Source organism: Pelodiscus sinensis, chromosome 1 (assembly GCF_049634645.1).
Source record: "Pelodiscus sinensis isolate JC-2024 chromosome 1, ASM4963464v1, whole genome shotgun sequence".
NCBI classification, from domain to species: domain Eukaryota; kingdom Metazoa; phylum Chordata; order Testudines; family Trionychidae; genus Pelodiscus; species Pelodiscus sinensis.
The window spans coordinates 4,922,332-4,936,916 of NC_134711.1; the positions used below are offsets into that span (position 1 = coordinate 4,922,332).

General features: G+C 53.0%; 1 protein-coding gene across 24 annotated transcripts in view; it reads right to left on the reverse strand.

Annotated features, from left to right (window-relative positions):
* The window catches only part of LOC102464061 (uncharacterized), a 274,304-nt gene that overhangs the window by 176,789 nt on the left and 82,930 nt on the right, over window positions 1-14,585 (reverse strand). For 23 of the 24 annotated variants that reach the window (XR_012902993.1, XM_075925546.1, XM_075925539.1 and 20 more), the window contains 9 exons: window positions 13,941-14,021; window positions 13,808-13,834; window positions 12,725-12,769; window positions 5,828-5,896; window positions 4,498-4,575; window positions 3,570-3,596; window positions 2,732-2,785; window positions 890-961; window positions 227-286 (listed from right to left, as the gene is read on the reverse strand). Coding sequence is in view for 23 of the 24 variants with exons in the window: in XM_075925546.1 (XP_075781661.1) it covers window positions 227-286; window positions 890-961; window positions 2,732-2,785; window positions 3,570-3,596; window positions 4,498-4,575; window positions 5,828-5,896; window positions 12,725-12,769; window positions 13,808-13,834; window positions 13,941-14,021 (513 nt within the window). In the remaining variant the exon portion in view is untranslated. The remainder of the gene's footprint in view (window positions 1-226; window positions 287-889; window positions 962-2,731; window positions 2,786-3,569; window positions 3,597-4,497; window positions 4,576-5,827; window positions 5,897-12,724; window positions 12,770-13,807; window positions 13,835-13,940; window positions 14,022-14,585) is intronic. The other variant, XM_075925506.1, reaches the window with a different exon arrangement.

Below are 14,585 nucleotides of genomic sequence, written 5' to 3' on the forward strand. Positions count from 1 at the left end.
AAGGACAGCCATTTTGAACTCTGTTGTTCTCCACAGCATACCTCCAACTGCCATGGAACACAACTTAAAATACACTGATCTAGTCGGCCCTCCTAGCTAGAGAAGGCCAGATTTTGGGGTTTGGTTCAATTCCTCAATAACTACATCTGGAGCATTGAAGGAAAAAGGGAAGGACGGAGGTTACCTGTTGCACATGTACAAATCAGGCTGCAAAGACTTAACATACCTTTCCTCCTTCTGCTCCCTTACGGCCAGGTGTGCCCGGAATGCCAATCCCTGCCTCACCCTGCAAAGCAAGCACAGCCAAAGTGAAGGTGAGACTCCCAAGGCAGAAGAGATATACCCCCCCCCCCCGCACACACACAAAAAGGGGCTGTAACTGAAATCATTCCTATCTCCAGTGGCCCCTCTGAACTCCCGCTGGGGGCCAGCAATTTAGAGCAGGACCATTCTCTCTGGAGAGGTGCCCAGTGGCGTCACCTCGGCATTACAGGGGTGTGTTTATAAGGTCCGCCTCAATTGCTTGGAAGGGGAGACGAGTTAAGAAAAGGACTATGGAGGGTTCAGCTGAGATTTGAAAGAGGATGGGGAATAAAGGAGGCAGGGACACCAAAAGAGACCATCCCACAGGAGAGAAGAAGGCCCTGGTTGCCAAACAATGCAGATATCCAGGGAGGAGATGGCTTGGAGGAACAGGGAAGGCTGGCGAGACAGACAATGTCTGGTCTGTCCCAGGATATTGGCTGCAGCAAGTCGATGGAGCAAGGGGAGATGTGACAATGCATCTCCATCCTCCTCACACCTGGTACGTCCTACCATAATGGTGACTTGGCTATTTCTGTCCCCGTTCAGCAGGTGAAGAGGAAATATATTTTGCAAGCGTAATAACCTTTTCTCCCCTGGGTCCAGCGATTCCAGGAGCACCATCCAGCCCGAGGGGCCCCGGCAGACCAGGTTTGCCCTGTGACGGAGGAGGAGAATCTGGGTAAATGCCGTGCCTTTCACGCCCAAGGCATTTAGGGCTAGTGTCAAGCCACACGATAAAAGCAAGGCCCCCACAGTGTGCTGAGAAATAGCTCATACAGCGTCTCCGCCAGTGAAAGCTGCTGCCCTCCAAGAAGGGGGATTTGATGCTACCCAGAGACACCTTGCTCCTTGGCTTTCTCCGCTGTCTCCAGTTTTTGGGCCTCTGTCTTGGCCAGTTCTAACTGCAGCTCTCTTCCTGATGCCTCTCTCAGAGCACAGCTCTTAGCCCCTGGCAGCTTTGACTGCAGCTTCCAAGCCACAGTCAACCCAGAAATTCATAGAATCATAGATACTAGAACAGGAAGGGACCTCGAGAGGGCATCAAGTCCAGTCCCCTGCCCTCATGGCAGGACCACGCACCGTTCAGGGGTGTCCAAACTTTTTTCAAAGAGGGCCAGATTTGATGAAGTGAACATGCGTGAGGGCCGACCATTTTGCCTGACATTCTTTGAACCATTAAAATTAAATGCAAATTAACTATTTTATGCAAAGTTTATTGCAAACGGCATACTTTTCATTTCGTCACATGGATGACAAATCTAAACAGGTGTTAAATCACTCTGCCTTTCATATCTGAAGGCCAGATGAAAAAATAAATCCAGGAAGCTGAAATATATGTCAGGAACATTGTAAAGTACATTACATATTATTGGTAATAAAGGTTGTCTGTCAACTTTTAAGTTCAAAAAATATGAACAGGAACATAACACCAAGTATACATGTTGTGTCCAAATATATTTATAACTGATTTAGACCAACTGACATTAACTGAGATTTTACAATGTATTCATCTCAATACATATGGATTCGTTGGGGGCCATAAAAGATAGATATTGCCAAATTACCTGTGGGGCCGTATTAAACCGGAACACGGGCCGCAATTGGCCCGCGGGCCGGACTTTGGACATGCCTGGTCTAGACCATCCCTGATAGATGTTTGTCTAACCTGCTCTTAAATATCTCCAGCGTTTGAGATTCCACAACCTCCCTGGGCAACTTATTCCAGCGGTTAAGCACCCTGACAGTTAGGAAGTTTTTCCTAATGTCCAACCTAAACCTCCCTTGCTGCAGTTTAAGCCCAGTGCTTCTTGTCCTGTCCTCAGAGGCCAAGGAGAACAATTCTCCTCACTCCTCTTTGTAACACCCTTTTAGGTACTTGAAAACAGCTATCATGTCCCCTCTCAGTCTTCTCTTTTCTAAACTAAACAATTCCAGTTCTTTCAGTCTTCCCTCATAACTCATGTTTTCTAGGCCTTTAATCATTTTTGTTACGCTTCTCTGGACCCTCTCCAATTTCTCCACATCTTTCTTGAAACGCGGTGCCCAGAACTGGACACAGTATTCCCGTTGTCTAACTGCAGGCTAGCAAGCTTGGCACATTTCTCCAGCTCACTCAAACTGCCCTTCCCTTAATTCTAGCTCCCTTACAAAAAAGAAAGAAAGAAAATAACTAACCGTAACCTTTGTCTTCATGTGTTCCCAGCCTTCTCCCCTGTGACTCTCTTAGTATCTATGCTATCTGGTGTGTACATGGAGGGCATGTGACCCGTGGCTACCCAGCAAACAGGGGTGTAGATCCGGTGGACAATGCTTTTGTGACAGGATGCATTGTGCTCCACCCTGCCCTAGCAACGGCCTGCGTCTGACAGACACTGCCTGGCCCAACGTGACTATCGGTAAAAATTCACCACCGGTGTGTACTCACAGCCTCTCCTGCATCTCCTTTGTCACCCTTGGCGCCGCTTTTCCCTCGAGGCCCCTGTGAAACACATGAGAGACGTTCGCACTGCCTAGAACAACGCACGTTTCCAGACAACCCACAGTATTAATCCTGTATCCAGTGATTCCCAGGCATTAAAGAACCTTCCGGAGACAATGGCACCTTGGAGACCCTCGAAGGCCTCCCCAAGGCACAAGTTGCAGCGGAAAGCAGAAGCGCAGGGGAGAATCATACCCGATTTATTGTGTTATTGTGGACAGTGATGGTCCTAGGTAGAGCCCTACCAAACTCATGGCTCTGGAGAACGTATCGTGCACTGTGACATCTGGCCTTTTAATGTGCTTTTATCCGATACCATGCTAATTTCACAGGGGAGACCAGAGTTTCTCAAACTGGGAGTCCTGACCTAAAAGGGAGCTGCTGGGAGGTTGCCGGATTATTTTAGTGGGGGGACTGTGGTGTTGCCACCTTTACTTCTGCGCAGCTGCTTTCAGAGCTGGGTGGCTAGAGAGCAGCGGCTGCTGATCGAGGGCCCAGCTCTGCAGGCAGCAAGGCAGAGGTCAGTGGGCGCCCCACGGTGAGATTTCAGAATGAAATGGACAAAATCCTGAAATTTACTATGGACATGAAATTGTCCCAAATGGACTCCGAGTTTGGTAGGTCTCTAGTCGTAGGATATTAGAGAGGGACGAGGTGGCTGAGGGGACGTCTTTTATAGGACCACCCTCTAATGGAGAAAGAGAAGCTCTCAAGCCATATACAGATCTTCCTCAGGTCTGACAGACAGAGGGAATGAAACCAGGAGTAAATCTCAGCTACTTACTCTCCGGCCTGCGTCTCCAGGCTCACCCTGTAACAGAGGACAGGGAACATCACAGTCTCAAAACAAGACAGGGGCACTCTCGTTTCCTTCTTCTTCCTCACCCTTCTGCTGGAGCCTCCTCTCGTAGACTCGCACAATCTGGGCTGGAGTCTGCCCCCCTCCCCCAGGAATCATCCTGCCCCCAATGTGAGTGAAGGGAGCTACCTCCCATGTTTGCCCCCAAGCAAGATGCTGCAGGATTCACCTCTTGGCTTGTGCTCTGCTGCCGTTTCAAAGCAAGCGTCAGGGTTGGATTTTTTGTTTCCTTCTGTGAATTTATCAATGGGTCCGACAGTCCCATAGGCCGAATATCTTTGCCCCCCCCCCCCCCGCCAGGACAGGCATAATTGCAATTTGAGCTTCCACTGTATTGCACAGCCCAGAGGCCTCAACCCTGGAGAGCCAACTTGGGGACCATGTCGGGGGGCAAGAGGGGAGTTCAAGCCCTACTCCACCTACTCTGCCTCTACTAACACTCTCCACGGGGGTGACTGCGCAGGGAGGCCACTCCTAAAACTATGCTGCACAGATGGAAACCAGGCTTAAATATTTCACCTCAACCATGCCCAGATGGTAACAACGTGCACTCGCTCCTGCCCAGGCTGCGTTCAAACTGGCCCCCTACATCCCCTGAGACTGCGGCTGGACCCCAGTGTCTAGTGATAAGAGGTCAAGCTATAGGGAGGGGCCGGATCCTGCACTCACAGATGTCACCAGGAAAGCCCCATCGGTGTCAATGGCATAGGGTCACTTGGCCTGCTCCCTCGCTGGGTGGATTCCCCCTGCCTTGACAAGAGCCACATGGCTAATTCCCCTTCATTGAGCACATGTCCCCAGGTGTCCATGGCAGAGCAAAGCAGGCGAATGGCTTCCTCCCAGTCGCACGCACCTTCACAGACATCCCAGGTGGTCCCTGTGGCCCGGGCGGTCCTGTTGCTCCGGGAACTCCCGGCTGCCCTTTCTGCCCCTGAAATGATTCAAGCCAGACATTTGAGAGACACAGGCTGTACCCAGAGCAGCGGATGGACCTAGGGTGAGTGTCCCAGGTCCCTCAGTGGGGACCTCGCAGGCCAATCACTGAGCGGCATGGAGAGACACTGACAGTGAGACACCCAAACCTGGCTCTCAGGAGGACAAAGGATGGCTGCAGAGGAAAGAGGGGATGAGGACACTGCAGGAAATGCCGAGAGGGCGTAAGAGGATTTAGAACATACATATTGAGATCCATGCACCCAGCACTGAAATGCTGCCACCTCTGGGGTGAAAGGCAGCAGCTGGCTAAGCGCAGGCAATAACACCGCCAGCAGCCCAGGCCAGGCCGTGAGGAAGGATCTTGGTGAAATGACAAAGGAGCCAGAAAGCAGTGGTCCATCAGGATTTGGGGGTTAACAACCCTAATCTTACATAGACCCCTAGCAGAGGCTTAATGCAACATAGGGCCAGGTCCATAATCTTCTGTCTCCATGCTAGGGAGGTTAAATTTAGTTAATCAGCTAGTCAAGGGATTTTCCATCAACTAGTGGATTGGTCAATAAGTGGGGGAGTCACAGTGGGGTTGGCTCCCGGCCCCAGACAGCCCCACTCTACCAACTTACCTTCAGGGCGTCCCTTATCCCGCCTTCCACTGGGGCGGCCTGGCTGTTGGTTGTCCTGTCTCATCCCTCCTAGGTAGGTGGGTGGGATGTGAGCCCACCTGTCGGCTCTTAATACATTTCAAAGGCTGGTGCATAGCAGGGTGGACCTGGCGTGAGCTGGGATAGCTGATTCTAGGTCCCGTCCCCCCGCTGCGCTTCTGATTTTTAAATGTATTAAGAGCCAGCAAAGATTCAGCATCTGGAACTGGGCTGATTCCTGGCTTGTGCCCGATCCCTGCTACTCCCGTCTCCCCTGCTCCCCTGTGGAGATGGTGCTGGTGGAAACCGGCTTTTAAGGGGGGGAAGCAACTAGTTGAGAGACTAGTCAACTATCCGATAAGCAAAAGTCGACTAGTCACCTATAGCCCTACTCCATGCAGCAATTTTCCCCATTTTGATCCTAATGGGCTCTGCCCTGTGCCATACAGGCAAGTACAGGGATGAGCACAACGGGGCCCTGATCCTACCCGAGTCCCTGTGGCCGCTATTAGACTACAGCTATTACAAAAGGCCTTGTTTGAGATCTGTGGTGAGCACACACCATGTGGAGACACCAGCAGTAAATGGGAGGTGGGTTATACTCACCGGAGAGCCAGGTTGTCCGTTTCGGCCAGGAATCACTTCCACTCCTCCCAGCACATAGCCCGGTTCCCCCTGCACAACAGGAAGCAGGAGACACAGCGGTTTATTGGGGCATCACGGAGATTTTCTGCTCGGATTTTCATTCGAGGAAGCCCTGTACGCGATACATGCAGCCCTGCTGCAAAACACAGGGTCCGATTCACAGTTGGGGTTGGCCCCCAAGGTGCCACTGACTTCAATGAAACTTCACCCATTCACACCAGCCGAGGAGCTGGTCCTCCTCGCTCATTCGTCAGTTACTCTATGGCTCCAGAGGCTGCTTGACAGGCAGACAGGCATAGAAACAGTGTGACTGACAGACTGGATACTGACTCCTTTGCATACAGACTGGCTAATGCAGGAGGAGGGCTTTAAACTAGGTTTGAGGAGGGCAGGAGGGCTGCAGCCGTGCGCTCCGGGTCATGGCTTGCTTGTGATCCTGTTTCCCGGACGCTAAGGGAGCGAGGGGAAAGAGGCATGTGTGGCATGCCCCACGCTCCCTTAGCTTCTGGAGAACAGGATTAAAAGCAAGCCATGTCCCAGCACGCACGGCTGCTGCCTCTCCCCACGTGCTCTGGTGGGCCCAAGCCTTGCTTTTAAAAAGTGTCCATGGACCCCCTGCAGTGCCCTTGCAGAACCCCAGGGGCCCACGAACCACAGGTTGGGAACCTCTGTTCGAAGGAGTCGTTTTTCAGCCCGCCCCCCACCACAACAGAAAAGGAAGTGGGCACATTGGAAAGAGTCCAGCAGAGGGTAACAAAAATGATGAGGGAGATGGGGCACATGACCTATGAGGAGAGGCTGAGGGATTTGGGCTTGTTTAGTCTGCAGAAGAGAAGAGTGAGGGGGGATTTGACAGCAGCCTTCAACTATCTGAAGGGGGGTTCCAAAGAGGCTGGAGAGAGGCTGTTCTCAGTGGTGGCAGGTGGCAGAATAAGGAGCAATGGTCTCAGGTTGCAATGGGAGAAATCTAGGTTGGATATTAGGAAAAACTATTTCCCTAGGAGGATGGGGAAGCACTGGGATGGGTTGTGTGGGAGGGGTGGAATCTCCATCTCTAGACATTTTTAAGGCCAGGCTTGATTTAGTTGGGGCTGATCCTGCTTTGAGCTGGGGCTGGACTAGATGACCTCCCGAGGTTCTTGCCAACCCTAATCTTCTGTGGTGCTATGGAATTTTTTTGCAAAAATATTTTCTTACAAAACAAAAGCATCCTCTGTTTGTCACATACGGTTACATTGTCTCATGGCACACAAAGAGGAGACACTTGGATCTGGAAACGAGATAAGATGCTTCAATCCGGGCTAATTAGTTGCTCCATTTAATAATTTAAAATACGAAAATGCCCATAAAGTAGAATATTTCAGCTACTATCTGGCAGAAGCCCATTTTCCATGGGACCATGGCCAGGTAATCAAAAATTCGGATAATCCAGGGAATGGGAACGTGTGAGGCTGCAGCGCCATCTAGTGGCCATAGGAGAAATCTCTGGATTCTGGACCTGTGTGCTCTGTTCTTTCAGTTAATGTGGAAACTGCACAATGGAAGGTTGGGAAAACGGAGTTTTGCTGCACGATGTCTGAATCCATAATGATTCCACGTGATAGGACACCTCTGATCACACACTACAGCTAGTGACACTCTCACATGGACCCTCCCAGCTCCCCAACTGCCCCCCGCCGTGACTCAAGTAGGAGAGGGTTGTTCTCCTAACTGATGGGGAAACTCAGGTTGAGAACGGTGCAGGGACTTGCCTTAGGTCACAAAGGCAGCCAGGGGCAGAGCTGGGAACAGGACCCAGGAGTCGGGACTTTCTAATGAACCATCAGTCTGGAGTTTCACCTATTGACTGCTCAGAGTAAAGGCAGCTCAGGTGAGCTCCAGCAACCGTCCCTAGTGGGTATTCAGCCAGTGTTTTGGAAGCCCTAGAACCCGAGAGAGACTCGGGAACTGCTCCGAGACAAGCAAGGGCGAGAAGCAGCACCGTTCCCCAAGCAGCTGATTGGATCTGGCTTAATTGCTGGGTCTTAAACGAGAAAAACCAAGTCCAGAGTCTCCTTCCTATCACTAGACCCCCCAGCTCAGCCAATCAGCACCGAGACGCCTGTGAGTGATGGACTGCAGTGTCCCCAGTGACTATAAGGGACAAAGGGTGGAGATGGGGGGGGGGAGGATTTCCAACCTTAACTTAGTGCTTTCTGTGCCCTGAATGTGGCCAGTACCATGTGGCTCAGGCTGCAGAGGTACCAAGCCTCTTGGAGGCTCTTACCTTCTCCACAGGGACGTCTGTCTTCTAGTGATGGCACAGGACAAAACTCCAACGTGTTCATGTAGGTGACCCTGAATTCTCTCTCGGTCCTCAAGGGGAGCCCTCAAGAAGGAGACTGCCAGCGGCAAAGCCATCGGGGTCTCTGACATTGCCCCCTGCCCTCCAGCCTGTCCCACCCGGCCGTTGTCATAGACTCTCTGTGAGGTCACCGCCTCCCAACCTCCTTTAACCAATAAGCTGAAGCGCTGCAAAGGGCATTGTGATGTCACTGCCACACCCACCTCTGCCCTGCATGGCCAAGTGTCCTGCCCCCGGCCAGCCCCTTTGCGTGTTTGAGCTGCTCCTCTCCCCCCCCCCGTCAGCCCCATTCACTCAGTGTTAGTTCTGGGGGTCAGGACGGCTGCCCGTGAAAACATCAGAGGCTGCTCCATGGGCCAAACTCAGTTTTGCAGACTTTGTAGAATCACAGAACTCTAGAACGGGAAGGAACCTGGAGAGGTCATGAAGTCCAGTCCCCTGCCCTCACGGCAGGACCAAGCACTGTCTACAGCAGAGGAGGGAACCTTTTTTTGGTCGGGGGCCACTGACCCACAGAAAAATCGGGGGGAGGGGTGCACACGAGTGAGAAGCAAAAGGAAAAAATCCCAACTGAGTCCCCAACTAAGAAGCAGAAAGAGAGTCCCCACATTCCCCTCGCACACTCAGAGCCTAAAGGGGGCAGGATGGTAGATTTTGTGCGCTCCAGACCCCCAGGGGAACAGCAGGTTCCCTAATGCTGGGGGGGGGGGGGCGCAAAGCCTTGAGGGCCAAATCCAGGCAAGCCGAGGACTGCATCCACCCCCTGGCCCTTAGGTTCCCCACTCCTGGTCTAGACTATACCTGGAAGGTGTTCGTCTAACCTGCTCGGAAATATCTCCGGTGATGGAGATTCTACAACCTCCCTAGGCAATGGATTCCAGTATGTAACCAGACTGAACCTCCCATGTTGAAATTTAAGCCCATTGCTTCTTGTCCTGTCATCAGAGGCCAAGGAGAACAATTTCTCTCCCTCTTCCTTGTCACACCCTTTTAGATACTTGAAATTTGTTATGTCCTCTCTCAGGGTACGTCTACACTACAGCGCTAGTTCGAACTAACTTAGTTCGAATTAGTTAATTCGAACTAAGCTAGTTCGAACTAACGCATCTAGAACTAAAAACTAGTTCGAACTAGCGTTTTGCTAGTTCGAACTAGTAAGTCCACATTGAGAGGACTCTGAACAGGGCTTAAGGATGGCCGGAAGCAGTGCCGGCAGGGCATAAAAGGAGGACTTAGAGCATGGAGATGCTGTCTCAGGCTAGCCGAGGGCTGCGCTTAAAGGGTCCCGACCCCTACCCCGGACACACAGTTCTAAGGGGTGCCCCGCTTGCAAAGAATTTCTGGCTTGGAGTGCCCTGAGTGCCCACACTGGGTACATCACACCACTCGGCCATCAGCCCGGCTGCACTTGCCGCAGGCTGCCATCTGGGGAGAGGGAGTAATTGGGGGGCTGCAGGAGAGCTTCCACCCCCAGAAGCCCGCAGAGCCAGCCCAGTCCTCCCCATCGGGGGCTCGTACCCCATTCCTCCCTCACCTCCTTCCACTTACCCTTCCCTAGCCCCCCTTCTTATTGATGTACAAAATAAAGATAACGTTTCTTCCAACATTGACTCTGTCTTTATTGAAAAAAACTGGGGGAGACTGGGAAAAGGAGGTGGGAGAGGGGAAGAGAAAGGCTGGGAGAGGGGAGGGCAACTAACATGATCAGGGGTTGGGAACAGGTCCCAGATGAAGAAAGGCTACAGAGACTGGGACTGTTCAGCTTAGAAAAGAGGAGACGGAGGGGGGACAGGATAGAGGTCTCTAAAAGCAGGGGTTGGGTGGAGAGGGTGCATTCAGAAAAGTTCTTCCTGAGTTCCCATAAAGAAGGACTAGAGGACACCAAAGGAAAGGAATGGGTAGCAGGCTTGAAACTAGTAAGAGAAAGTTGTTCTTCTTGACAAAGCAAATAGTTAACCTGTGGAACTCCTTGCTGCAGGAGGCTGTGAAGGCTAGAACTAGAACAGAGTTGAAAGGGAAGTGAGATCAAGTCATGGAGGTTGGGTCCATGGAGTCCTATTAGCCAGAGGGTAGGAGTGGTGTCCCTGCCCAAAGTTTGTGGAAGGCTGGAGAGGGATGGCACGAGACAAATGGCTTGGTCATTGTCTTCGGTCCATCCCCTCCAGGGTCCCTAGGGTTGGCCGCTGTTGGCAGACAGGCTACTGGGCTAGATGGACCTTTGGTCTGACCCAGGACGGCCATTGTAAGCTCAGGGCTCAGTGTCGGGGGTCTCAGTGGACCCCCTTGATTTTCATGCACACCTGGTCCTGGGTGGCCAGGCTGGCAGCTCTCCTGCCCTAGACGGCCACTTTCCTGTGCCTAGTGTGGAGATCGTGGACGAGGTCCACGATGTCCGCACTAGCCCAGGAAGGTGCCCGCCTCTTGCGGTCCAGGGCAAGCTCCCGGGAGCCGCCAGCCTGGTCCCGGCAAGAGGGGGTGGGCTGGGGGGCATCGGGTGGGTGGCTCTGTGCCGTGCCAGGTGCAGGGTCTGCTAGCTGGGTGCTGGCAGGCTTGCACCTGGCACGGGCACCGTAGCCAGCCCGTGCCCCTTTAAGGGGTCCGGGGCCGGGAGGGGGGCATAGAGTTTCCCTGGTGTTGGCCAGAGTGGCCACCAGGGAAACCTGGGGAGGGCTAGCCTCCCACTAGTTCGAACTAAAGGGCTACACAGCCCTTAGTTCGAACTAGCTAGTTCGAACTAGGCGTTAGTCCTCGTAAAATGAGGTTTACCTAGTTCGAACTAAGCGCTCCGCTAGTTCGATTCAAATTCGAACTAGCGGAGCGCTAGTGTAGCACCTATTAAAGTTAGTTCGAACTAACGTCCGTTAGTTCGAACTAACTTTGTAGTGTAGACATACCCTCAGTCTTTTCTTTTCCAGACTAACAAACCCAGTTCTTTTAGGCCTAATCAGTGCAGAGTAGAACAGAAGAATGACTTCTCCTGTCCTGCTCCCAACGCTCCTATTAATACATCCCAGGATGATGTTTGCTTTTTTTTTTTTGGATCAACAGTGTCACACTATTGACTCGTATTTAGCTTGTGGTCCACTATGACCCCTAGATCCCTTTCTGCAGTATCCTTCCTAGATAGTCGCTTCCCATTCTGTATGTGTGAAACTGATTGTTCCTTCCTAAGCGGAGTATTTTGCATTTGTCCTAATTAAACTTCACCCTGTTTACCTCAAACCATTTCTCCACTGTGTCCAGGTTATGCTGAATTCTAATCCTGTCCTCCAAAGCACTTGCAACTCCTCTCAGCCTGCCCTCCCGGCATGACTATGCACTATTGATAGCTACTCTCTGGGAACAGTTAACCAGCCAATTATGCATCCACCTTACAGTACCTCCATCTAGGTCAGGGATGGGCAAATACCAGCTCATGGACCAGATCTGATCTGCTAGGGTTAGCTCCTGGCTGGCTCCCACACCACCATATTTACTCCGTCTCCGAAGGTATGGGGGATCACAGCTCCCGTTGGCCGCAGATGGCCATTCCTGGCCAATGGGAGCTGCGATTGCCTGTACCTGTGGAGGTGCAACCTGACCTGCACTCAAGCCCTTGTGGGATTTATCTCCATCATTTTACAAACCAGGCCAGAGGCCTTCCTCGCCCGCCCATGCCCACATGCCATGCCCAGTGAGAGCTGAGTGCAGGGACCACAAGAACCAACCTTCCCCAATGCTACAATCCACACCCCCTCTGGGCCTGTTCATTTTACAGGCTCTGCCTCCGGGACAGCTGTGCTGCCCTCGTGGTTGACAGCAACTCACTGGTGTCATTGTGGCTGCACACTGTGGTCACGGGGAACGTCACTGTCCCCGAGGAGGTACTCAGACCTCACCTTCCCAGGGCCCGGGCCCACAGAACCCCCATCAGCTGTACATGGCCAGAGACATGCACTGGAAAAGTTCTGATTCTATCCAGTAGAGCGCAGTGGGGTGGACACAACTTACTAAGAGGGGAGTACAGATTGCACCTCTACAATCCGGGATTCTCTGGCCCAGCATGACCACGGATGTTCCAAGATCAGAGAGTCCTGGCGTGCTGCAGGAGGGTGGGGACCAGGAGCCGGCACCTGGCTCGGTTGGGTTGTGATGGGAGTGGGGAGGGAGCCAGAACATGGCTCAGTTGGGCTGCGGGGGGGAGGAAGGGGAGTGGGAGCCAGCCTGGGGCTCATCTGGGCTGCGGGGGGGGTGGGGGGGGGAGGGGAGAGAATAGGCAACTGGTGTACAGCTCAGTTGGGCTGGGGAGGGGCCGAGAGCTGGCGCGTGGCTGAGCTAGGCTGTGGGGGAGGGAGGGGAGTCAGGAAGCCCAATAAGGGGAGGTGACGGGTGGGCGGGGGAAGAAGGAGGCGGCCAGAAATGACCTCCCCTGGTCCGACAAAATCCCTCATCCAGGACCACTCAGGTCCTGAGGGCGCCGGAGCAGGGAGGTCCCACCTGTACATGGCAATGGCAAACACGTAAAGGGAACTCACTCTGTCTCCTTTCGGCCCCGCCGGCCCTGGGTATCCAGGTGGTCCCTGGGATTTAAAATAAACCACACAGCGGTAAATAACGGAGTGAAGCCAGCACCCAGGAGCACTGCCACTCCCTTGTGTGAGGTGATCTCTTCTAAACCCTCTGCCGTCCGTTCCGTCCGGCCGCCTCCGAAGCTGTCAGCCCGTCTCCAGTAGGGGACACATTTTGTTGGCCCATTGAACGATGCCTTAAACAGGTTCCTGCCTTTGTGGTACCCACATCAACTGGAGTGTGGTACCCACTAGTGGGGGGTGTTACAGGTTTCCCCCTAGTGGCTGATGCAGGTAAGATGTTACTCCTTTGGCTCAAGTGGTTGACAGCTGTGCTTTTAGCGCTGTAGGTCACAGGTTCTGTCCCCGCTATGGTGACCCATGATGGGTCATTGCACCCACAGGGACCCCTCTAAATGGAGTCAGAAGGGGTGTTTCTTTGCAATGGGGGTTTCTGTGACTGGCCCGCCTGTGGTGGCAGCCTCAGGGAAAGCGCCTTGCTCAGGAAAACCAAACGCATCCGAGTGAAATGAATGTGCCGCTATCCCAATTCCAGGCACAACATTTACACAGCGGGGCTTCAGCTGGAGAGCTGCACCTGAACCACAGGGAGCCGGCTGTGAGCTTCCCTGGAGTCAGCCACTGGCAGGCGACCTTATCACAAGCACTTAGCCAGCATGTTATCACAATCACGGAGCTCCAGTGAGTGCGAGCCGGCACGACGCTAAGTCACGGGCGTTACCCTCTGCACTGACTGGTAGAAAGTCCGTGCACGGCTCCCTTGCGACAGAAGAAGCGACCCAGCCTCAGGCAGGGTCCTGCGCAAGGTGATGCTTCTCTGATAGGCCTCATTTCGGCTACAGGGCAGGCGCAGTTTGGCAGAGGCAACACCCGTGCAACATGGGTGTAGAATCAGACTCCCCATCGTGCACAGCACGACTGATGGGGCACTTCAACAAGCAACACTCCACGGCAGTCCTGTGCTTGGTCCAGCACGGGTTCTACGCCTGCCATTGAGTGTCGGAGACCCTGCGGGTTCAGAATACTCACCAGATCCCCTTGGGTCCCAGGATGCCCCTGTAAATCAAGAGGGAGAAACACAGATGTGCAAATACCAGAAAAAGGTCGTTTCCCCCCATTTCTAATCCCAATGTTGACCATGCTCATTAATCCAGATATTTACCATCAGCCCGGGGGAGCCGGGGGGGCCTGCTCGCCCCGGTCGTCCCGGCAACCCAGGAATTCCATCTTTCCCAGGGAGCCCCTAAATAGAGGGAAAGCAACAAGGTCAGAGACATGGGCATGGCTTGGGTAGAGTTGCTAGCACTGCCAGCCTCGAATAACTGGTCAACGGTAGCTGTTTGGACAGAGGTGGGAGAGGATGTGCTAATAAAACCCCGACACCGGCTTCCCTTTCCCTAGAGAAACTCATCAGTGTTTCCTCTGAGGTTGGATCCCCACCGGAAGTAGGATCTCCCAGCTTAGACAAGTTGTGTGACCTTGAAAATCGGTTTGATGGAGTTTGCCAAGCCCGGAATTCTGCCGGGGTCATCCATCCCTCATTCCACGAGGAGTAACGGTAGTTCGGACTAGGAAGCCTAGTTCGAACTACCTAGATCGTGCCGCGTGTCGCCGCGCGGCACGGGGTTCGAACCAGCCGGGATTTAAAAATGGCGGCGCCCCGCTTATGCAAATGAAGCCCAGGAAATTCAAATCCCGGGCTTCATTTGCAAGTGCGGTATGCCTACATTACCCTCCTAGTTCGAAATAGGAGGGTAGTGCAGACATATCCAGAGGGAACACCGAGCTGGTATGTAACAGGCAAAAC